Source organism: Trichoderma citrinoviride (genome assembly GCF_003025115.1).
Source record: "Trichoderma citrinoviride strain TUCIM 6016 unplaced genomic scaffold BBK36scaffold_2, whole genome shotgun sequence".
Taxonomy (NCBI): Eukaryota; Fungi; Ascomycota; class Sordariomycetes; order Hypocreales; family Hypocreaceae; genus Trichoderma; species Trichoderma citrinoviride.
The window spans coordinates 1,906,760-1,928,122 of record NW_020194710.1 but is presented as its reverse complement, the minus strand read 5'-3'; the positions used below and the strand labels follow the sequence as shown (position 1 = coordinate 1,928,122).

At 54.5% G+C, this 21,363-nt stretch overlaps 9 protein-coding genes across 9 annotated transcripts; 5 read left to right on the top strand and 4 right to left on the bottom strand.

The window, feature by feature from the left end:
* Positions 1-4,044: 4,044 nt before the first annotated feature.
* Positions 4,045-6,114, top strand: BBK36DRAFT_151423 (glycoside hydrolase family 13 protein; the record flags this gene model as incomplete). Its single annotated transcript, XM_024897590.1, has 5 exons — positions 4,045-4,245; positions 4,339-4,606; positions 4,696-5,098; positions 5,188-5,526; positions 5,604-6,114. The coding sequence occupies 5 exons, from the start codon at positions 4,045-4,047 to the stop codon at positions 6,112-6,114; spliced, it is 1,722 nt and encodes a 573-aa protein (XP_024753151.1).
* A 438-nt stretch (positions 6,115-6,552) lies between these two features.
* Positions 6,553-7,142, top strand: BBK36DRAFT_1109559 (hypothetical protein; the record flags this gene model as incomplete). Its single annotated transcript, XM_024889492.1, has 2 exons — positions 6,553-6,684; positions 6,771-7,142. 2 exons carry the CDS (start codon positions 6,553-6,555, stop codon positions 7,140-7,142), a joined length of 504 nt encoding a protein of 167 aa, XP_024753150.1.
* A 108-nt stretch (positions 7,143-7,250) lies between these two features.
* Positions 7,251-7,541, bottom strand: BBK36DRAFT_1109853 (hypothetical protein; the record flags this gene model as incomplete). The annotated part of the gene is made up of 1 exon (XM_024889521.1): positions 7,251-7,541. One exon carries the CDS (start codon positions 7,539-7,541, stop codon positions 7,251-7,253), a length of 291 nt encoding a protein of 96 aa, XP_024753149.1.
* Positions 7,542-8,190: 649 nt separating this feature from the next.
* BBK36DRAFT_1166057 (hypothetical protein) lies at positions 8,191-9,567 on the bottom strand (the record flags this gene model as incomplete). Its single annotated transcript, XM_024894856.1, has 3 exons — positions 8,191-9,357; positions 9,418-9,477; positions 9,529-9,567. The coding sequence occupies 3 exons, from the start codon at positions 9,565-9,567 to the stop codon at positions 8,191-8,193; spliced, it is 1,266 nt and encodes a 421-aa protein (XP_024753148.1).
* An 817-nt stretch (positions 9,568-10,384) lies between these two features.
* On the top strand, positions 10,385-12,210 carry BBK36DRAFT_1110743 (hypothetical protein; the record flags this gene model as incomplete). Its single annotated transcript, XM_024889621.1, has 5 exons — positions 10,385-10,453; positions 10,553-10,875; positions 10,957-10,996; positions 11,125-11,462; positions 11,577-12,210. The coding sequence occupies 5 exons, from the start codon at positions 10,385-10,387 to the stop codon at positions 12,208-12,210; spliced, it is 1,404 nt and encodes a 467-aa protein (XP_024753147.1).
* A 553-nt stretch (positions 12,211-12,763) lies between these two features.
* Positions 12,764-13,084, bottom strand: BBK36DRAFT_1110022 (hypothetical protein; the record flags this gene model as incomplete). Its single annotated transcript, XM_024889535.1, has 1 exon — positions 12,764-13,084. A coding segment is annotated over one exon (321 nt), but the record flags the coding sequence as incomplete, so codon positions are not given.
* Positions 13,085-15,383: 2,299 nt separating this feature from the next.
* BBK36DRAFT_1188607 (hypothetical protein) lies at positions 15,384-15,763 on the bottom strand (the record flags this gene model as incomplete). The annotated part of the gene is made up of 3 exons (XM_024896585.1): positions 15,384-15,512; positions 15,591-15,622; positions 15,686-15,763. The coding sequence occupies 3 exons, from the start codon at positions 15,761-15,763 to the stop codon at positions 15,389-15,391; spliced, it is 234 nt and encodes a 77-aa protein (XP_024753145.1). The 3' UTR covers positions 15,384-15,388.
* A 481-nt stretch (positions 15,764-16,244) lies between these two features.
* BBK36DRAFT_1166054 (hypothetical protein) lies at positions 16,245-17,325 on the top strand (the record flags this gene model as incomplete). The annotated part of the gene is made up of 4 exons (XM_024894855.1): positions 16,245-16,262; positions 16,315-16,935; positions 16,999-17,189; positions 17,283-17,325. 4 exons carry the CDS (start codon positions 16,245-16,247, stop codon positions 17,323-17,325), a joined length of 873 nt encoding a protein of 290 aa, XP_024753144.1.
* A 1,328-nt stretch (positions 17,326-18,653) lies between these two features.
* BBK36DRAFT_1110025 (hypothetical protein) lies at positions 18,654-20,896 on the top strand (the record flags this gene model as incomplete). The annotated part of the gene is made up of 2 exons (XM_024889536.1): positions 18,654-19,384; positions 19,465-20,896. The coding sequence occupies 2 exons, from the start codon at positions 18,654-18,656 to the stop codon at positions 20,894-20,896; spliced, it is 2,163 nt and encodes a 720-aa protein (XP_024753143.1).
* Between the last annotated feature and the right edge of the window lie 467 nt (positions 20,897-21,363).

The following is a 21,363-nucleotide window of genomic DNA, read 5'->3' as shown; positions in this document are numbered from 1 at the left end:
CACATGTGCCACCGATAGTCCCTCGCGTGTCCCATGGCTTGCACAGGGGGGTGTACTTTAAAGCTACCTTGTTTTCTCGAGTCTCTGCGGACAGCTAAAGTACCGGCGGAGGTATATCACTATCACCCACCGCGAGAACAGTTATTTTCCCTATCACAATTTTTTGGCGGCAAGCCACGATGAGGGGAAGCTCTTTTTTTTTTTCCTTCGCCTGTCTGCGTTTTCCCACTGAGAGGGGCCGGACCGAACAGCTTTTACCTCTGGCAGCACTCCATAATAATACTCCATAGCACGACTCCATCTGCTCCATATTCCGTGCTTGTCGTAGCTTAAGAGGCATGGCCATGTACGAGTACTGTAGCATGACGCTGCCCAATCGATTAGCGTCCAGGGTTCTTCTGCTAAGCACGGCATATGTACATACGGACAAGCCCGGCAGTACTTTATCATTATTACATGCGTTTGAGTGATTCGCACAGCTGCAGCTCAGCGCCCTCGTCCTTGTCTGGTCTCGGGGCACTTTCCGCTCAAGTCAGTCAGTCAGTCAGTCGGCGGTACACACCAAGTACCAAAGCAACATGACATGGAAAGGTGAGACTCCAGATTTCGTTAGACGCAATCGACGGGAGCACGGCGCAGAGACAGCCCGTCAGCCGCGTGCGTATGATGCGCGCGAGCAGAGAAGGGAGGGAGGGAGGGGGGGTGGTCAAGGCTTGCCACAAAAGCTGGAGGAGCTTGGGATGAATCGAATCAGATGGCAGCGAAATACTGCTGCCTGTCAGACTGTTGTCTGGAGTTGACTACTACTTAGTGCACACAGAGCAGCTGCGCATCACCATCCAGGAGCCGGAATGGTGTTACCACTGCTTTCTGATGGCAATAAAGCTTTTGATGAGTACAAACAGTCTTTTTAGGCACCAGTCAATCAATTGCTTTGTCTGTCTTGTCCCTCGTATTTCGCAACGGTTTCAAGCTGCCATTGCCGGGACGCAGCACAAAGAGTCGCGGATGGCAGAGCGGTCAGATGGGGGGATGGGGGTGTGTGTCTAAGCTGTCCAGTGTGTGTACCGTAGGTACATACATGTAAGTGAGGTGGTGAAGTGCAGCAGCTGCATGCGTCCACCAGAGCAGCAGCCGTCACACAACGCAGGCAACGACAAACGAAGAGGCAAGACTCGAGATTGGTCCTGGTTACGAGACACCCTCATTTCCACTGGTTTCTTTTTCTTCCTGTCCGGTTCCCTCTCGTTGCTTCATTACGGCGCCTTTTCCAAACGGTCCATCGGCAGCCCGGGATTGCGGACTAGCGCCAGCATCCAATGGCGTGGCACCTGCATGGGCGCCAATCAAACGGGATCGCCCCAACCCGAATTGCTGGCCTTTTTTAGGTGCCTTAGCTTGGGGAAAGTTCCTATACTGGACGGGCTCAAAATCAAGATGCCTTGTCCAACTTGCAGTTCTTGCTTGCCTCGTCCAATGTGCCGCATCTGCCCGGTGCATCTACCAAGACAAAGAGCGGGCAGTAGACTTGATTTACATACTAGCTTCACGACACCTTTCTGGGGTAATAGGTACCTAGCCAGCAGTCAATCCAGCCAATGAACTCCTTTATCCACTCATCAATCCAACAAGCTGTCATAAGGTATAGGTAGCTCGAGGTACTCGCGAAGCTCGGGCTGAATACGGCAAAATGACGTTCTCCCCGCTCGGGGCGGCGGATCACGGCACCCGCAAATGGGCTGCCGCTCCAAAGTGGGCGTATTCCGCGGCTACGGCACTTTCCAGCATGGGGCCTGCCACACCACAAAGTCCGAGTACCTTGCAACCTTCATCTCTCCCGCAGTGCTGGGAGGTACAGGTACAGAGGCCGCCGTTACCCGTCCAGCGATTTCTGTCTTTGCTCTCTTTTGTTTGATCCTTTGTTAGCCGCTGCTGCCCCTCTCCATCTCATCGCTTTCGAGTCGAGCTGCTGGCTTGATGTTGATGCCGTGGTCACGCTGTCTTCATATCACAAACTCGATCGGTATACAAAGTACTGCTCTACCTTATGTTGCATTCTCACCCCCTTGGGAATCGAGGGGCGCTGACAGGTCGCGCACCTCGCCGTGGCCGCCAATAACCCGCTTTGCCGGGGTTCAGGGTCAGCTATATGTACATATGTTACATATAACGGCCGCGGATACGGGCCAGGGCTGGCTAATACTAGGTAATGTCACGGAACACCTTCATCTTCATTCATGCCGCTTGCCTTGTGCTTATGTCAAAGTAGGTCACAGTAAGATTTGACGGCGGCCGCGGCAGGCAGTTGCTGATTGACACTAATCCGCCATCACCATAACGTTCCATCACCTCTGTCGTTGATGACCGCAAGCATGAGCGGCATCGCCCGTATCGGGAGGCTTGCGGCGGAATGCTACTTCGGGTAGATAGACTTCCCTCTCATCCGGATGGCTATAACTGTCAGAATTGCATGCCAACTTACGTCGTAGCACGACTCTGCGTCACTTCAGCTGCCTCAAAGCACTGGCTGCCGGCGCTCATGCACTGCTGCACGCAAACATTTCCCTTTCGCGCTCTCCGCACCCCCAGCGTCTCATAATGCTGGTAGCTGAGGTGCCGTAATCTCGCTGTTGGGCATGGAGCCTCGAGTCCTCTTCTCCTCACGCAGCCGAGCCGCTAACACGGTAATGTCCTGGACAAGGCACACCTGAAGCTGCTATGATCGAGGTCAGCTCGGTACACCAAGCTGAGAGGAATCGAGTCCTTCAGCTTCATCCATTAGGGGATAGTAGTACATGTCGACGGGATGCCCTGGCTCGGCGCCTAATAGACTATCAGTTGCCTTTACACCTGCGTCTTTTGCAGAAGCACATGTCAGTCGCCTGACTGCTTGTGTCATGGCAGCGTGCAAGATAAGCGGGAGTCTGAGCAGTCCCACGGTCTGCAAGTAAAGCCGAAGATCAAGCCACTTGCACGGCCTCCTATGTAATTGCTGCATGGACGAGGACGAAAGCAAGGTGATTCAAATCAACTGTCATGAGAGGCAAACACTCTACTGGGCAGTTGGCCGGTGGCGGTCGCTTGTTTCAAGGTCCTCCCACCCCCTTCATCCTTGGAGAACAAGGAACGGAACAAGCCTGAAACAGCCAAAATGTCGACATCGAGTCAGTCGCATCAGCCTACCGACGAGATCGATCACTGCTGCATGGCCGCACTGACATTGGCGCATGAAAAGGCCTTTGTTTCGTGCGGAGGATTAGTAGTACAGTACATGTGCCTTGTACTACCTAGTACTCTGGTGCACGGATGGAGGCCAAAATAGAACTTGAAGCCGCTGCTGTGCGTTGGTCCAGCGTGGAGATTACATGCTGCTATTTTGAGAACGTCGAAGCTGGCTAGCTGGAGGCCAGATGTTGTTATTCGTAGGTACAAAGTAATTACTAACACGATGACATCCAGTTTCCGGATAAAGTCGTCTTGTTTCAGGACCAGCCATTGTCCTCGTCATCTCGCCACAAGACGCACAAAGCATTGCCTTCAGTTTGGTGTTGGTACGTACAGTATCCGTTCATCACGACTGCCAGATCTTGCAGCCATTTTCCCATACTAGCACCACGGAGTAGCTCGGCGCAAGATGCGGGGAGTTATCCGGCGCGTTCCCTCGTGGACTTGCCGCTTCGTCGACTGCTTCGCGGCTGGAAATACGGACAACTTGCACGGATTTAGCTGCCTGATAGCATCAATTCTGCGTCCCTGATATCAGTAAAATCCACGAATAATACAAGCCGTCTGCTGCGAAATGATGAAAGTGCCTCCACTATATGAGGAGAGCGAGGGCGTAGTGCTCTTACAAACAGTGGATTCCGGTCCCCGCGAATCCCCCCGCTATTGATACCGCTACGGCTGCGGTCGGTTTCTTCAACTCTGCAAGAACGAAGCATAGAATGTCCTTGTGTGAACCTTTTCTCATGCTCTTGATATTTCATATCCCATCATTGCATTGAATTAGTTTACAATCAACTTTCCTGTGAAAAGGTGGCGGCCATGGGCTCAACCACGGAACAGCTGCAAACCTGGTGGAAGGAGAGTTCGGTATATCAAATCTACCCGGCATCCTTCCAAGACACCACAGGTTCCGGAACCGGCGACCTCAAGGGCATCATTTCTCGCGTAGACTATCTCAAGGGCCTCGGCGTCGATATAGTATGGCTGTCGCCCATATTTGAGAGTCCCCAGAAAGACATGGTTCGTCTGATATTTCCTACCCTCAAGAGGCTTACCCTACATGTTCCTGAATTGCCATCTCGAGTTAATGTGCTCTAACCAACAGCTGCGTAGGGATATGACATCAGCGACTACAAGAAGATTGATCCCATCTACGGAGACATCAGCGATGTAGATACCCTAAAGGACAAGCTGCATGCACGAGGGATGAAGCTCGTCCTTGACCTGGTTGTGAATCACACGAGCGATCAGCACGAGTGGTTCAAGGAATCACAAAAGTCAAAGGACAACCCCTTCAGAGACTGGTACATCTGGCGTCCTCCCAAATACGATGCTCAGGGCAATCGACAGCCCCCAAACAACTGGGAGAGCCACTTCCAAGGTACGTCTATCATGATGACAGAAGCGTCACCCACTATGATGACGCGAAGTGATACACAGCTGGATCCTGACAATGCTACAAAACTCAAGGCAGCGCCTGGGAATACGACCCGCAAACAGACGAATACTACCTCCGCCTCTTCTGCAGAGAACAGCCGGACCTCAACTGGGAAAACCCAGCAGTGCGCCAAGCCGTCCACGATGTCATGCGCTTCTGGCTCGACAGAGGAATCGACGGCTTCCGAATGGACGTGATCAACTTCATCAGCAAGGACCAGCGCTTCCCGGACTCTGACAAACCGGTCTTGAAAGGCCACGAGTACTACGCCTGCGGACCCAGATGCCATGAATACTTGGCGGAACTGGGGGCTATCCTCAAGGAGTACGATGCGTTCAACGTGGGAGAGATGCCGTGTGTGCAGGACACGAATGAACTGATCAAGGCTGTCGGTGCGGACCGCGGCGAGCTCAACATGATTTTCCACTTTGAACAGTAGGTCCTTTCAAGAAGTCTTCGAGGAGCACCCCAGCACGATATATCCAAGCCATGAAACAGGTATGAAGCTAACCCCCAAAACCCAGCATGGATCTCGACTACGGCCCGAAAGGAAAGTTCTCCCCAGGGACATACAGCCTCGCCAAGCTCAAGACGGTCGTCAACAAGTGGCAAAAGTTCATGTACGAAAACAACGGCTGGAACGCCCTGTACCTGGAGAACCACGACCAGCCGCGCGTCATCAGCCGCTTCCTATACGACGACCCCGAGCACCGCGAGGCCAGCGCAAAGCTCATTGCCGTGTTCCATGTGTTCCAGGCGGGGACGCCGTTTATATACCAAGGGCAGGAGATTGGTATGACGAATGTGCCCAAGGAGTGGCCCATTGAGGAGTATAAAGATGTCGACTGCCTCAATCACTGGAAGTAAGTTGTTGGTAACGCATGAGCATCACAAAGAGCCCAGCCGAGTACATGTACTGATGCTGTCATGCTCTGCATAGCTTATACAAGGACACCGCCGACGAAGAGACCAAAAAGCTCGTCAAAGCAGAGTACCAAAAGAAATCCCGCGACAACGCCCGCACGCCGATGCAATGGGACTCGGCCCCGCAAGCAGGCTTCACCACCAGCAACACCCCCTGGATGCGCGTCAACGACAACTACAAGGCCGTCAACGCCGCCTCCCAGACGGGCAACCCGCGGTCCGTCTACCACACGTACCGCCGAGTGCTGCAGACGCGCAAAGAGCACAAGGACCTGTTCGTGTACGGCAGCTTCGAGCTCGTCGACGAGCCTCACGACAAGGTGTTTGCGTATAGGAGGAGGGCGGCAGATGGATCGGTGGCGGCGCTTGTGGTGTGCAATTTCTCGCTTGAGGAGGTGGAGTGGGAGACTGCTGCTGGCGACGTCCCGAAGGAGGTGCTTTTTAGCACGCATGAAAGATCGCTGGATGAGGTGAGTGGTGGGAAGATGTCGTTGGCTGGGCTTGAGGCGGTTGCGGTGCTTCTTTGAGATCCATGCCTGATGGTCTTGGTTCGACTGATGAGTTGGTCTGCTGCCATGGACTGACATAGACAATTCCCTTACGATCCTTTTGTTTCATCCAAATAGATGGGAATCATATAGAGAAGGTCAACGATCTTTAACGACCCTCGTAGACCTGAGAGTGCAAATATACACTTATCTAGTACCTGTTTCCTCGAGACGTTCAAGAGTGAAGCTACGAGTGTGGCTTATACCCTCCCTAACTGACGTTGCTACGGCTATGGAAACTCTAATTCCGTTCCCGTCTCTCTACCTTATTGCCCCGCACGGTATCCTTGCCTTGTAAAACCCGTGGCTGTCTGCTGTCTCTGTGAGCCCGAAGATACGCTCGCTTCACTTCCAGCGTTCGCGAACCATTTCTCACTGTTTCCCCCATTCAAACACCCTAGACGTACCATGTCTACAATGAGTACATACGAGGCCTTCAAAGCCAACTTCTCCGCCGCCGAAACTGCAGACGAGCACTTCCAACGATGCTGGGCCGAGCAGGCTTGCGGAGGGTGCCTCAACGGCAAAGGCTGCAGTTGGTGTCCATATGTGAGTTTCCCCCTGTACAAGAAAGGAAAAAAACTACAAGGTCACATATCTCTCCAACGAATGATGTTGATAAAACTGGGGCATAGACATGGTCATGCGTTCCAAATGAATCCGCAATCCCAATGCTGGCACCGGCCTTCCACAAGAACATCTGTCCGCATCCCGACGAGAGGTGGGAGCTCAGGACGAGGCCTCTCGGATGCGGAGTGTCCTCTGGCACGGCGCTGGCAATCGTGGCGACCGTGTTGGCAACGTTGACGGTCGTCTTGATCGTCGCGGCGGCGGTGCTGACGGTCCGGAGGATACGGAACTCGGGACAGAAGGTGATGGGTTGGGAATGGGCGTCTCGGTGGAAGAAGCGCGTCTGGTTCCAACGACGAGGCGGCAGAGCTGGTGATGCTGAGCGAGATCCGTTGCTATCCCCACAGCTGGAGGGCGCGCCTGAAAATATCTCATGAGGGCGCCGTGTGTCTTTTTACTTGGATGACGCTTCCCCCCCATCCTCATCACAAGAATGCAACTTTGAGTTTTCATCGAAAGTACGCGTAACGCACGCCCCAGCAGTTTCAGCCAGAGCTGACCGGCGGAATTATGGCCACCTCATCCGCCTCCTGAATCACAGGGCCCTCCTCGCCCTCATCCGGCACGTCTACATAGTCCAGGTTGACCGTCACCAGACACGAATCGAGGATCTTGGCCCGGAAGCCGGGATACCGCGTCTCCAGCTCGGCGAAGAGCTTTGAAAGGGGCAGCGGCGCGGGCAAGCTCTCCGCGTCTCGCCCGGTGAAGGAGCCGGCGCTGGCGAAGTAGAGGATGCTGAAGTGGCCGCGCGGGGGTTTGGGCGCGGATGATGTCATGACGGGCTTCTAGATGGAGGACTACGTGAAGAAAGAGAGAGAGAAGAATTGAGGCCAAGGGTGAGAGTGAAAGAAAGTATGATTATTGGAACTCTAGCTGCTGCTTTGTTTTCGGGTTTGTTAGCGTAGATGCTTCTCTACACCAAATGCCAACGACAAAATTTTGTGAGAGAAAATTCTAGGATCAGAGATCTTGGTGATAAAATATTACATCAAAGAAGTTCAGGTAATACATGCTGTTTATTTTTGACATCATCTAGAAAGTAGGATGATTGGCGAGCTGCAAAAAGAAAAAAGTTCTTGCACTTACAACATCCTGTATGGCGAACAATGTGTATCTTGTTCTGGAAGAAGAATCGTGGGTTGACGAAGAAGAGAGAGAAGGAAAAAAAAAGAGGTGCGGTTCAGAGAGGCTTTAAATAGTCATCGCCAGTGTCTCCACAAGGCGGCTCCAGAAACATTCAACCCAATGGAATCTAGCGGGCGCTACTAACAGTTGGAGCAATGCAAAATAAGGTAACCTCTTTTCAGGAGCTTGAATTGGTAGCTTTCAGCTTCCATGCAGAGAGAGCTTCTCATAATCTTGGGTATCATTTCCTCGCAGTGTCAAGTGGTAACAAACAAGTACTAGTAGTAGCACAAACTGCATCTATGACAACTTCTCTAGTCGCTGCTCCAGGTCCTTGACCCAGCCTTCCATGACCTCTACGTTCGTCTTCATGACCTTGTCGCCGTTGCTCACAGTTTCTTCCAGCTTCTCGATGCCTTCCTTCCACAGCTTGACTTCTGCTGTGATCTCTGCCTGCTGCTTCTCGATCTGGTCCAGTGTCTGGCTTGCCGTTGCGGCGTCGGCGTGGATCGCTCGGAGTGATCGCAGGCGGTCGAGAAGAGGAGGCAGTATAGGCGTCAGGTTCTCGATGGCAGGCAGGATCGCGTACAGGGCGTTGATCTTGGCCTCCTGTTCCGAAGTGTCCGCCGGCGGCGATCCGGCGTGCTTGCCCAGCTCCTCCCGCAGAGCCTTTGCCTTCTCGCGAGACTCGTTCAACTTGTCCTGCTCAGTGGCCAGTGCTCGTACCCGACGACTGATGGTGTCCAGGTTGGCAGTCGAGGCCTGCGACAGCGTCGAGATCTGCTTCTCCAGGGAGTCCAGCGTGGGAAGGATGGCCCGAGGGAGCCCGCCCTCGCCGGCCTCTGTTATGGACGAGGAGCTGATGCCGAGGCTTCTCTCCAAGATCAGCAGCCTGCGGTCGAAGTCCGCTGCCTTGGCGAGAGCATGGGTCTGCTCATACGTCGGCGCATAGGTGATGGTATACGTAGGCCCAGCTTCGAGCGATTCCGCGACGGGCTCGTCCGCGCCAGAAGCTGTCGGCTCGATCTTCTGAATGCTCGTGATGCCAGAGCGCCTGGATAGGTCATCCAGCGTCTGGCTTAGGGACTCCAGCCTCGTGTCGCCTTGAGCGCCATCAGCCTCGCCGGCTGCAGCACCCTTTCGCTTGGCGTATTCGTCCTTGGTTTCTTCCACCTCTCGCTTCAGACGAGCAATCTTGCGCTCCAGGCTTTCCACGTCGTCATCGTCCGAAAGGTCTCCCAGCTCTTCTGTCCCGTCCTGCAGTATCCGCTGGCGGCGGCTGGAGGCCTTGTACGATCGTCGCTTGCCGTCGACGCGATCTGAAAAGTCGGCTCCGCTGATGTCAATGGTGGCAGGGGAAAAGCGAGAGCGTGCTTCGTCAATGCGCAGTCTCGACCGCGAGATGTTCTGTGTCTCGTCGTCTTCTCCGTAGAACTCATCGTCGGAATGGGTCCGAGCCGCGGTTGTCTGTTGATTTCGTTAGTCGCTAGTCGATATTTACGAACGCTGGCTAGCCATAGTTGTTACCGGAACCGTCGAGTTGTCGTCTGTGAGCTCTGGGGTCTCGTAGATGTCTGGCGCGGAGTCCTGGGAGTGTCAGACGTGAAGCTGCGGTGTGTTTGACGCAGGGGGGCATACGAGATCTGGCAGCGCCGCATATTTGCGGTTGAGCGCCATTGCGAGTGTGGGATGGATCTGATTCGTAGCAGGCCTGCAGAGGCGTGGCCAGTCCAGAGCCGTGAGTGGTCTCTGTCGAGAGATCGAGCTTGCAAGATGAGAGCTTTCCAAGCTTGACAGTCAAGATCCGGGCTGTTGCTTCCAGGGGTCACCTCCCTGCAAGTACAGGCGCTGACAGCCTTGCAGCTGGTGCTATCGCGGGGCGCTAGGTAGACTAGGCCTTCAGGTTCCAATGTACTTTTGGAGGGAACCTTCAATGTTCTGCTCTGATAATTACTCGCTTGCAACAAGACCAAAATAGCACCGTATAATGACATAACGTTGTGATTCTCAAACGACCATATCTACCTGTTATATCAGCTGCTTGCTTCGTTCTGTGGGCAGCTGCCGTCTCCTGCCATTGCTGTCCAGGCAAAGGAACCCCGCAAAGGCGATATCCCAGCTTTATAGCGATGTGGCCGCCCACAGAAACTCACTCAGCCTGAACTGCCCAACTCGAACTAAAAGACGCCATCCCACCTCCGTGTCGTAACAACGCACGCGTCGTCCAAGACGCGCCCAGTGTAACATCCGCCGGCCACGACTCCAACTGCCGAGCAACGCAATTGGCTGCTGGGACTCTGCTCAATTCTACACAAGTACCGAGGCGGGCGGTCCGGCAGCGTCAAGTCAGGCCTGGAGGCATAGTAGCAATACTACCCTGGCCATTGGGCGTGTCCGGGCATAAAAAACAAAAACAGTCGGTGGCTTGTTTCGAGGCCACGTCCATCTTCGGAGCTGCCCTCTCTGGAGCACAGAGAGAGAGGGAAGCGGCATCATGGGTTCGCAGCCGACGAGACGAGTGGGCTTGAGCTCTCGCAACGTGCCGCAGCCTCTGCTCAAGTCGGTCAGGTCTAGGAACGGATCAACGACAGCAACGGCAGCGAAAACAACAACGGCACCCGAGCCGGAGTCCAAGGCTCGAAGTCGGCGCTCTTCGCTCAAGATTCCTGACCCTGTTCCTCACGACGATGACGACGATGACGAAGATATTACCGCACCGCCTCTCGCCTCTAGCGACCTTGAAAACAGCGACGACGAAGACGACGAGAATGCCGAACCCGCAGAAACCAAATCGGAACCCGACCAGCTCTTTGGCGACAGCTCGGATACAGACGGTCCTGCCCGAGGCGCCATCCCGTCCACAATTTTCAAATCTTTAGGCCGCGAAGGTGGAAGACAAGGCCGTCAAGCTACAGGTCGAGACACAAACACAGCGGAAGAATCCGAGGAGGAAGCGCAGCCAGGGACGAGGAAGAGGAAGAGGAAGTCGGACCCTTCCAACGACAAGAGCAACGTCAAAAAGAACGCCTTCATCGACCCGCCTGTACTGCCTTCACGCTCGGCCAGCCATCTCACCGACGACCTCGGCTTCATTAAGCAAGCCAAGGTGAAGGCCACCTTTGGCAAGAAGAACGCCACTTTCCAGGCGAACCGGAAACCCAGAGGTTCGCACAATGAATCCCATCCTTCAGGTTTCATGCCACAAATGACTGACATTGCCCCTTCTCAGACGAGTTGCCAAAACTCTTTAAAACTCCTGTTCCCCCGCTCCCTGGCCATTCGGTTCGAAAAAGCTCCCAGTTCATCGTGGCCAGTAGCCCTGAGCCTTCTCCCATCAGACGTCCCAGACGCTTAATAGAAGTCCCGCCCGAGAACAACTTTGACACCGAAGACGATGCCGATGCCCCGGCATTCAGCTTCGAATCCATCCCAGAGGAAGTCGACTTTTCTCCCAAGCTCGCTTCAAGATTCAAGAGAAAACCCAACCCCTTACTTTCTAGAAAAAAGCCGATAGGGGGGAGGAAGAAGGAGGGGGAGAAGGAGGAAGAGGAAGAGGAAGAGCCAAAGCTAAAGTCATCATCGCCGCCAGCACCCAGCTTCGTGATGCCCGCACAGCCCTCGGATTTCGTCTTCGCAGAAAACGCCAACGGTGACGCGGCCAACGACGGTAACCTGTCCGATTCCAGCAGCAGCAGCCTCAGCTCCCTCGGCTCCGTCTTCTCCAACAAGAGCAGCGAAAAGGACACCAGCGCACCATGCCCCTGGTGCGGCGCAACCGTCGACTCCAAGCAACTCGCCGACTTCTCAAAGGGCAAGCGCCTCAACGTGGAACGACAGCAACGGTTCTGCACCTCGCACAAGCAGAAGTCGGCCATAGCAACCTGGGAATCCAACTCGTACCCGCAAGTCGAATGGGCCACGCTCGAAGCCCGCTTCGCCAAGCACCGCGACCACCTCCTCGCCATCATCAACGGCGAGGCCTCGCACTACCGCACCGCCCTCGCGGACAAGGTCGCGCTCGGCCAGGAGCGCACCGCCAAGAAGCAGGGCAACATGATACCCGGCTACTACGGCCCGCGCGGCTTCAACGTCATGACGGACTACCTCGTCCGCGAGTTCAGCGACATGCTCATGAAGAAGGCCGCCCGCGACAAAGTCATCGCCGGGAGGGGCGTGCCCATGTTCATCGAGTCGGTGCTGGTGGCGGAGCTGGGCGTGCAGCTCATCATGGAGGACATGAGCGTCTCGCCGGAAAAGGCCAGGCGGATCCTCGAAGAGAGCAAGGACCTGGGAGGTTTGGTGCATCCGGAGGTGCGTTGATGGGGGTAATGAAATGGGCTGATTTTGATGATGGAGTGTGTTCTTTTCCTTTGTGGTATAAGAGGGAAGGAGGAGAAACGGTCCGTTGTAGCGAGTGTATGAATGATGTTATGAAATCGTTGAAGCGATCTTTGTCCGCCGTCAAGCTCGGTAATTCGTGGGAGCTCGTGTACAGATCCCGCCCTTGGTACATTAGGATAACTTGAGAGTAGTATAACTTGAGAGTAGTACTTTGGTTGTCAAACGAGATACCTAGCAGTTGATGATGGATGCCCCTGCAGCACGATGATAACAGCTAAGCAGCTTGAGATGGACTGGTGATTCATAGTATGATAATAGCCAAGACATAAGAATAGGCAGATCTGTTCGGTTAACCCTATTGCAATGATTCCAAACAGAAGCAATAACAAGATATAAGCCATCTTTCTTGAATCTGTGCGCCATAAACCAAAAGACTCGAGAGCATAAGATATATCCAGCACATTACTTTCCACCTTGAGTGTTAACAAGTATCAATATTGAGGCTGATGGATGCCCCATCCCATCAAGCGCTTTACTCAAGTTCCACCTGGCGAGACCGGCGGACCTGCTGCTTCAAGTGCCTCAAGGTTGCCCTCTTCCGCCTCGCGCCTTGACCCTGGCCTTGATCAGAGTCACCGTCACGAAGCGTCTCCAAGACCATCAGGTCTGCCAGAAACCGACGCAGCCGCAAGCCAGTTTTGTTTCGCACAAAGGCGTCGACTTCCTCGTCACAGGCTGCGGACGCAGCAATATGCAGGCCCCGGAGTACATCTCGATCGGTAACGCGGCCGTCGTCACCTTGACGGTCGTCTTCCGAGGTCGGAACGCTCTCTCGAATCGATGACGTTCTCACGGGGACATTCGGCGGTGCATTGGCCTGGTTGGAGACGCCGCGGCCACCACGGCAGCACACGCCAATATGATCAGGATCGAAACTTGGACGAGGCTGTGTAGGCTTGATGTCTCTGTTTAATTTCTCAGTCGGTAGACTCTGGTACTGTCTTTGATAGCTCTGGCCTCCCTTTGAACGGAGAGGGCGGACACGAAGATCGTCAGTCGTCTGCGCTCTTTTGCCATGCTGTCGCACGCAATAATGCTCGTGTGAGCTCCCTTTACCGTCGTAATCTCCGCCACGGTAGCCTTGGCCGGTTGCTGGTTCTCTATAGAGGCAGAATTCACATACTCCCCTATCTGCATCTCTTGGGCCAATGCTCTTGTGACGCGGGCTTCGCGGGATGGAATCGGCCCTGGGTCGAGCACCGTTTTCTCGACCACTGCGCTTAGATATTCTGAGAGGCGTGGGCTTGGGAGGTGGTGTTGGAGGCAAATCCCGGGACACCCTCGATGCGGTGTCTCCATTCGCAGTAGACCCGTCATCCTTGGCGAAGCAGGGAAACCAACGCCGTTTATGCTTCTTCTTCTTTTCTTTGGCGGGCCGCCGCTTCTGCTTCGGAACAGGTGCTTCGTCAATCAGCGCAAATCTCCATTCGTCCATGTCCTGTGAGGCGGCAAACGATATCTCGCTTCCTGAGCTCTCGCTGGAATATTTGTCCTTGGTGCCGTCGAAGCCCGGCACCTTTGAATGCTTGCCGCGAGAGGGATTGGTACGTCCTTGTCGTGGCTTTGATGAGATGAGCCTTGCGATAAACGCGGGAAACCCGCGTTTCTGATCCTTTGATGTTACTGCTAGTCCTGCTGCCTTGAATTCCGGACGAAAGGGCATCAGTTCAGATACTGTATGTAGCGATATACTAGACTTTGTTGGTGTTGATGGCGGATGCTCGCGTGTCCATGGATGCCTGGGTCTTGGAGGGTGCCCATGTCGTCTTTCCGCGCGATTAATCGACGGAAGGGGCTTGTCATGCATACGTGAATAATTTCCGTGTCGGCTGAGCGGCGCCTCTCTAGACGTTTGTGAACCTCGCTTTTCTTGATTGTTCTTTGCTATGGCGTTGAATAGTCTGAGCTGTTGGCAGACGCTTCGCGAAATGGCTTCCACAAGAGCAGAGTCGATGGAGGTGTGTTTTGAAGTGCTCGCAAAGTCGGCCGCACCATCGAGGAGCAAACTATGCGAGGACCTTGGGCTTCTATATGCGCACACGTGCGATCTCCGCCTGGCGTTGGGAGATGAGAAGTTGACATTCGCGAGGCTTGTTGGCAACCGGGGTTTTGGCACTGCTGGTGCAGGGCTTGGTAAAGGATTCGCAGTCGCAGTAATAGGGGCAGCTACGTGTCCAGGCACGCCCAAAGGTCTGATCACCGGAGGCAGTGGAAAAGAATCCAAATCGACGGACGGTTCAGAAGGCTCCCAAGCGTTGTCCATAGAGGATGCCTCATCAGCAGACTTCACAGTGGCTTTTTGGTATGAAGTCGTCCCGTCGTATGTCGAGCGAAGGTCCGGCTGAGCGTAATGAGTGGCGTCCAGAGGTGGAATGTGTGCCCCGCGAGACGGCACTTCTGCATAGTGCTGCTCAGAAGCCCGCCGAACATCACTGCTATACACCGACCCAGGAGACGTCGGTGGAGAGGATGGTCTGCCGATCGGAGTGGGCACCCGGCTGTTTCGTCTAGAGAGAATGACAACACGAGATTTTGGCCGCTGCCTTTGGAATGATGCCGTTGCAGCGCTGTCGCGGAATCGAAATCTGTTTCTATCAAGTAAATTAGAGGCGGCCTCGGGGATAGCTGCCAGTGTAGCCATTGAAATGAGAGTCCACGATAAAGAGAGCTTGACGCGCTGAAGCTACTGAAAAGTAAGTGAGGAGTAGTGAAGACGATAGTTGCTTGTTGCGATGGCTAAGAAGTTGCTTCGGTGGTGATCTAGGCATGGAACAGACGACATGTATCTGTGTTGTCATATTGACAAGGAGCTTTGAGAGGAGAAGGGCCATTGCGGCTGGAACACTAATGGAGACAGGAGCGACGAGATACGGATGAAGAAGGGCCCATGGACGGAGGAGCGAGCCGTAGAGCTGAGACTTGGTTGCTGTTGCCCGTGAATCCATCGCATATACCCGCGTAGTACATACTGCGGTGCTTGATGGCCGATGCCAGCGTGACGTAGTGCATGCGTATCTTGAAGTTGCCGAGGAGATGAAGGTTCAAGACAACGCTGCAGGCACGGAGGCACTGAGTAGGCGCGGGAGAGATGATTCGGCTACCTGATATCCTTGATACCAGGAGAGGAGTAGACGTCGAGCTGGCGATGGCCTTTGCGCAGCAGGAACTCGATGGCGGCAAAGTCGCGCTTCTCGATGGTTATATTGCGCGAGAACTCATCCCTGCAAGGAGATGATGAGCTTCAATATCCTCGAGAATGATGCGTCAAGATAAGCCGTATAAGATGGAGCTCCTCTTACCTCACAAACTTTTCAAAATGAGCTCGCGTGTCCTGTTCGTGATGTCAGTGAGACCGTGGAAGCAGAGAGACTCGAAGCTTTGCAGCTGCACACACCTGCGGCTTCTTCCTGCACTCGCGCAGGCACTGGCGGTACAGCGCCAGCACCTCCTTCTGCAAGCCTGACAGACGCATAATGAACGACGGTTGATTCCAGACACAATGGAGTCCTGTTCCAATGCTCCCGTCACACACACAGGCCCTGTTTACGCCGAGAATCTCCGCCGTTGACGAAAAGCTGCTGGTGAAAGGTGAAAGCTCCAGAAGCTGGCAAATCATCGGCTCATCGTTGGTGGAATATTTCCCGGCCAGTTCGACCCGCCAGCTGGGGAAAATCCGGAGAGCTTCAACGTGCTGCGTGGGGGTTCGGCGCCAAGCCGGAGACCGACAGAGAGAGTGCAGTGGAGGGTAAACGATGACCCGCGTCGATCTGGGGAGTTGCCGCGTTGCTACGGATGTCGATGAGCAGGGCGATGTCGGACAAAACAGCTTTGTTCCTTTAATAATACTAAGGTATTCTCCAGCAGCGTTGTGTTATTTTCTTCAGTTCAACTCCAGCTGTGTTGAGTGCTAGAGCGTTGTTGCGGGCAATACGAGTGTCCTTTATTCAGTCATCATGTCTGGCAGGTTTACCGTATGTACGATTTATAATACAGCTTCACACAAACCAAGACTAACACCGACAGCGTCTCATCCGCTTCCTGGCCAAAGACGGCCGCACATACTACGGCGATGCCATCCTGCCCCAAGGCGTCAGCGACGTTGCCAAAGTCCAGCGCGCTCGCATCATCGAGGGCGACGTCTTGGGCAAGTATCACGTAACGGACCAAGAAGTCGGCGTGCGGCTGCTGCTCTCGCCGCTGTCGCAGTCTCAAGTCGGGACGGTCCGATGCTTGGGGCTCAACTACGCCAAACACGCCAAAGAATCCAACCTGCCGGAGCCCAAGTATCCCGTGCTGTTCTACAAGCCCGTCACCTCTCTGTCCGGCCCCGTTGACCCCATCCCCGTCCCGTGGATGGCGCAGGAGGGCACTGGTCTGGACTACGAGTGCGAGCTCGTCATCGTCATTGGCAAGAGGTGCACAAATGTAACGGAGGCCGAGGCACTCGATTACGTGCTCGGATACTCCATTGGGAACGATGTCTCTCACCGGGACTGGCAAATCAAGCATGGGGGAGGCCAGTGGTCCCACGGCAAGGGCTTTGACGGCTGGGCGCCTTTTGGACCGGCCATTGTGACGGGTGATGCTGTCAAGGATCCCCAGAATCTGAAGATCTGGACCAAAGTGAACGGACAGACGGTTCAGGTATGTGACTTACACCGAAGGAAGCAAAGGTGATTGTGCGGCCAGGCTGACACTTGGACAAAGAACGGAAACACAGCAGACCAGATCTTTGGTGTGCGAAAGACGATATCTCTCCTCAGCCGCGGCGTGACTCTGATGCCTGGCGACGTCATCTTCACTGGTACTCCCGAGGGCGTGGGAATGGGTCGGAAGCCGCAAGTCTGGCTCAAGGACGGAGATGTCGTCGAGGTTGGCCTTGAGAATGTTGGCACGTGGTACGTAACTGAAGCTCTTCCCCTTGATCCTTGGGAACGTGATATCATCAGGGCGACGCTAACCATGGGCACCTTTGCCGTGCTTTGACATAGTACCAACAAGGTGGAGTTTGAGGCTCCCAAGGCTAAGATCTAGAGGGAGTCGTCTGGCGAGGCTATTCAGGTGTAAGGATGGCTTGCAAGGTGAAGCTCGGTGATGGAAGATGGTTTAGTCTATTACCTGTAGGTACCTTACTGACCTCATACGGATGACCGTGCGTTGATGATGGAGGTGTGGCTACACGATCACTGCCTGGCATGGACCATTAGAAGCTTGTTTAATATCGCCTATCAACACTTTTGGATGATCATATACCACAAGAGCCAAAGTTATGAATATAATACTAGGTAGTATGTGTGGCAGTGCTCTTTTGCCCAGAGAGCTCTCGGTTAGTGCCTCCAGGGCGCCCACGTGTAAGCCTTCAGTGGACGCCAGCCAACCGCCCGTGCGGCTGAGGCGCATTTCGTCCAGCTCTTGCGCAGCTCAACCTGGCACTTACACGTACGGGCACGATCAACCCACCATTCCGCAGCGGAATCATGCTCCATGCGATCACCTTTTGCGAGCCGGCCGTTTCTGCCGCTTTCCTAAATCAGCCTTATTGCTAGATTCAGGCTTCGTCGAAGCCCTGCAGCTTGTTCATGAACTGGCTGGGCGTCGAAGCGGCTACATGTAAACAGCAAGCGCGAAGCTTTCAAGACTTGGCATTGCTTTAGTAATTAGCAACATCACGGGCACTCTTCCATTCGCCTTGTGTTTCCAGGACAGCGATCCCGACGAAGGGAGACACCTTCTAGTCTATGTGCTCCGGCCAGTGGCTGAAGCAGCGCTAGCAGCTCAGCTGCGACGCCTCGCAACGAAGATTCGATGCTGCCTCTCCACTCTCTTGGATGTTTTCCACCAACTACCTTTGAACAACACACGGCGATGCTTCCCGAGGATGCAAAAGCGGAGGTGCGCGTCTTGACGTCCTACAGGCTGGGGCTTTGCTTAGAGAGATGCGTGTGCATGTGCTGGTTGCTCCTCCAGGCGAAGGGGGCGATTAGCTGGGCTCAAACGTGGTCGACGTGATGAGGGGCTGGGGCCCCGAGGAAGAGGCTGATTTGCTTGAGGTCAGGGTGCCTTGCTCGATTCACATGGATAGATAGGCAGTCCCTAGGTTCCGCGGCTCTTAATCAGGGTATCATGAGATGCATGGAGCACGATTTCATTTATAGCGTCCAGTCAGAGTGGTTGCAACTGGCTTGGAGCTGTTGAGTACTTTCTCTCAGATACATACCTTGACCAAGTTCATTCTTTGAGGAAGCTCCTTGGTGGTGAACATGCATATACATCTCTGCCGTTTTCTGCGGTGTGTAGGGGATTGTCTTTTCAAGTTACTCTCGGCTCCGCGCTCACGGCTGCTGCTCAAGGATCGCATCACCATGACTACATCCACCGTCGAGCTGCAAACTATCATGTCCGCTTCTCTCGGGCCAGAAGACTGCATCGACTTCTACGAGAACCCGTACACGGCTCTGGAGAAGCTTCAAGATGCTGGAAAAGTCAAGGAGATGGTTTCAAAGGTGATGAGAGAAACACCAGCCGATGGAAGCATCAACGACATCGACTGGCGTCAATACGAACCTCCCACGGCCCTCAGAAAGACGCCCAACGTCACATCGCAGATCCTCCTTAACATCATCTTCTCTTCGATCGAGAATGTCAAACGCCGAGTGGCTGAGGAGCAGCGTATAAAAGCGGAGGCCGCGGAGGAGGCTGCTCGTCGGACGGCGGAAGGGAAGCACAAGGCCAAGGGAAAGGAGCCGTATCTGCCCATTGTCATTGCATCCGAAGAACCGCCACTCGCCGAGCCATCAAGGACCAGTGCCAACGGCCCGGCACAGAGCTTGACCGCCCCGGGTGACCAGGGAGCACCAACCAAGGAGGAAAAGGTCGAGAAGCGTCGCAAGTTTGCTCTTCGCAGGCTGTTCCAGCGCAATCTGGACAGGGGTGAGAGCAGCGCGGCCGGGTGTGCTCGAGAAGCTCTTCGAAACAAAGTCGAGACCCAGATCCAGTCCGTTGATCCGAAATCGGCCGATCGCAAGGCGTTGGAGGCGATTGCTGCGCTCAGAAAGACCAGGCTGTTCAAGCCTGCGGATGCGAATGCCGTTGTGTAAGTTGGTTAGACGTTATTCAGAGTCTGTTCGTTGTCTGCTGGCTGACCATACCTCTTCTTCTTCTTCTTCTTGCCAGAGAATGCATTTCGTGCCTCGACGACGTCGCTGTGAAAGACACAGTCAAGGTTCCATGTCATAACTATTGCCGTGACTGTTTCGTTCGTTTGGTATCAGCAGCAGTTCAAAACGAGCAGCAGTGGCCGCCAAAGTGCTGCTTGAACCAGATCCCCTTCAAGACCGTTCTCAAGAACATCCCCGAAGAGCTCAAGAAGAGGTTCCGCGAAAGGTCGTCAGAATGGGGAATCCCCGTCAGCGAGCGGGTGTATTGTCACAACGCGGACTGCGGCGTCTGGATCAAACCCGGCCGCATCAGCCTCGTCAGGCGTCAGGCCCGCTGCGAGCATGGCCATGTCACCTGCATCATCTGTCGCGGCCAAGCACACGGCAACGACGAATGTCCCCAAGATCAAGACTTGCATCTGACCAAGTTGCTGGCAGAGGAAGAAGGTTGGAAGCACTGTTACTCTTGCCGTGCTTTGGTGGAACATAAAGAGGCCTGTCAACATATGACGTGCAGATGCGGTGCTCAATTCTGTTACGTCTGCGGCCTGCGGTGGAGGACATGCGGTTGTACGATGGAGCAGCTACACGCCATCAAGGATGCGGCCGAAGCCCGCAGGGCACAGAGGCTGGTGGATGAGCGGGCGGAGGCAGAGGAACTGCGCGAGATCCTCGCTCAGATTGAGGAGTTTGAGCGTCAGGAGGCTTGGAGGCTAGAGAGTGAACGGCTGGAGCAGGAAAGGCTGGAGTTGGAACGTTGGCAGGCTGAAGTCGAAGAGAGGCTCAGGGTAGAGCAGATTCGCCGCCAGGAGATTGGAATCAAGTACCAGCAGCTGCGCGAGATGCTGGAGGGACTTAACGAGCTCCAGCAGATCATGGCCGATTCGAAGCAAGACGAGAGCGCCCGAGATCTGGCCGTAGAAGCCGAATTGGCGAAGAAGCACCTCGAGGAGAAGCAGCAGGCCGAGCGCGAGAGTCTCGACTCGCTGTTGTCGATCAAGCTCAGAGCCAGGGAGGATCGATACGAGAAAGACTACGCTGCCCGAGCGGCCCTGGAGTATCAGCTGGTGGAGGATTACCTGGCGCAGCTCCGCAGCTTCTGGGCCGACAAAGCCGACGGGGGCGAGGAACGGGTAGTACAGGCAAGCATGCTGCCCTTGCGCCAGCGCATGGATCTGGCGCACCGGACGTGGCAGAGATGGAGGGACGACCAGTTGCAGCATTACCGGAGCAAGCTTGATGAGGAGCGGACTGTGAAGGAGGAGCTCATGTACAGCTCGAGGAAGAGAATGGACGCATTGCATGTGGACAAGGAGACGGAGCTGGCGAGGCGGATGGTGGCGGAGAAGAAGTGGATTGAAGAGGTGTTTCTGGAGAGGGAGCGGCTGCTTGTTGGGATGGAGCTTCAGGAGACGGAGGATGATGCGGATAGTTTGTTTGCTGCTTGAAAGAATGAGTAGAGGCGTAGTACCTGGAATGGGAATATGATCATGTAAAGTGCCAGCCTTGATGAAGCATCTTGGCGCCTCCTTGGTACCTGTGCTACGAAAAGTGTCGACTATTCAGGACTCTTCAACAGCTAGTCCATACACATCGTCGCCGCCTATTGTCCCTTGGGCCCCCATTCCAAAGACTATCGACTTCCTGTCAGAAGCATAAAAGTACATACTACTAGCTGCATAAGGGGGAGCCGGTTTTCGGGGCATTTGATGTGAAGTCCTCTCGCACCGCTCCCAACCCCAATCAGCTGGCGGTGGTTCGGGATGTTGACGCAATCCTCGTCTACATAGCCAATAGCAAAGAAACGGTCAACTACTGTTAGTCTTGCTGAGGATTTGTCAAGTCTAATGTGAGCAATACAACTACTCCTGCGCAAACGAGTCTGGGCACGGATAGGGAGATACACCCCCCTGTT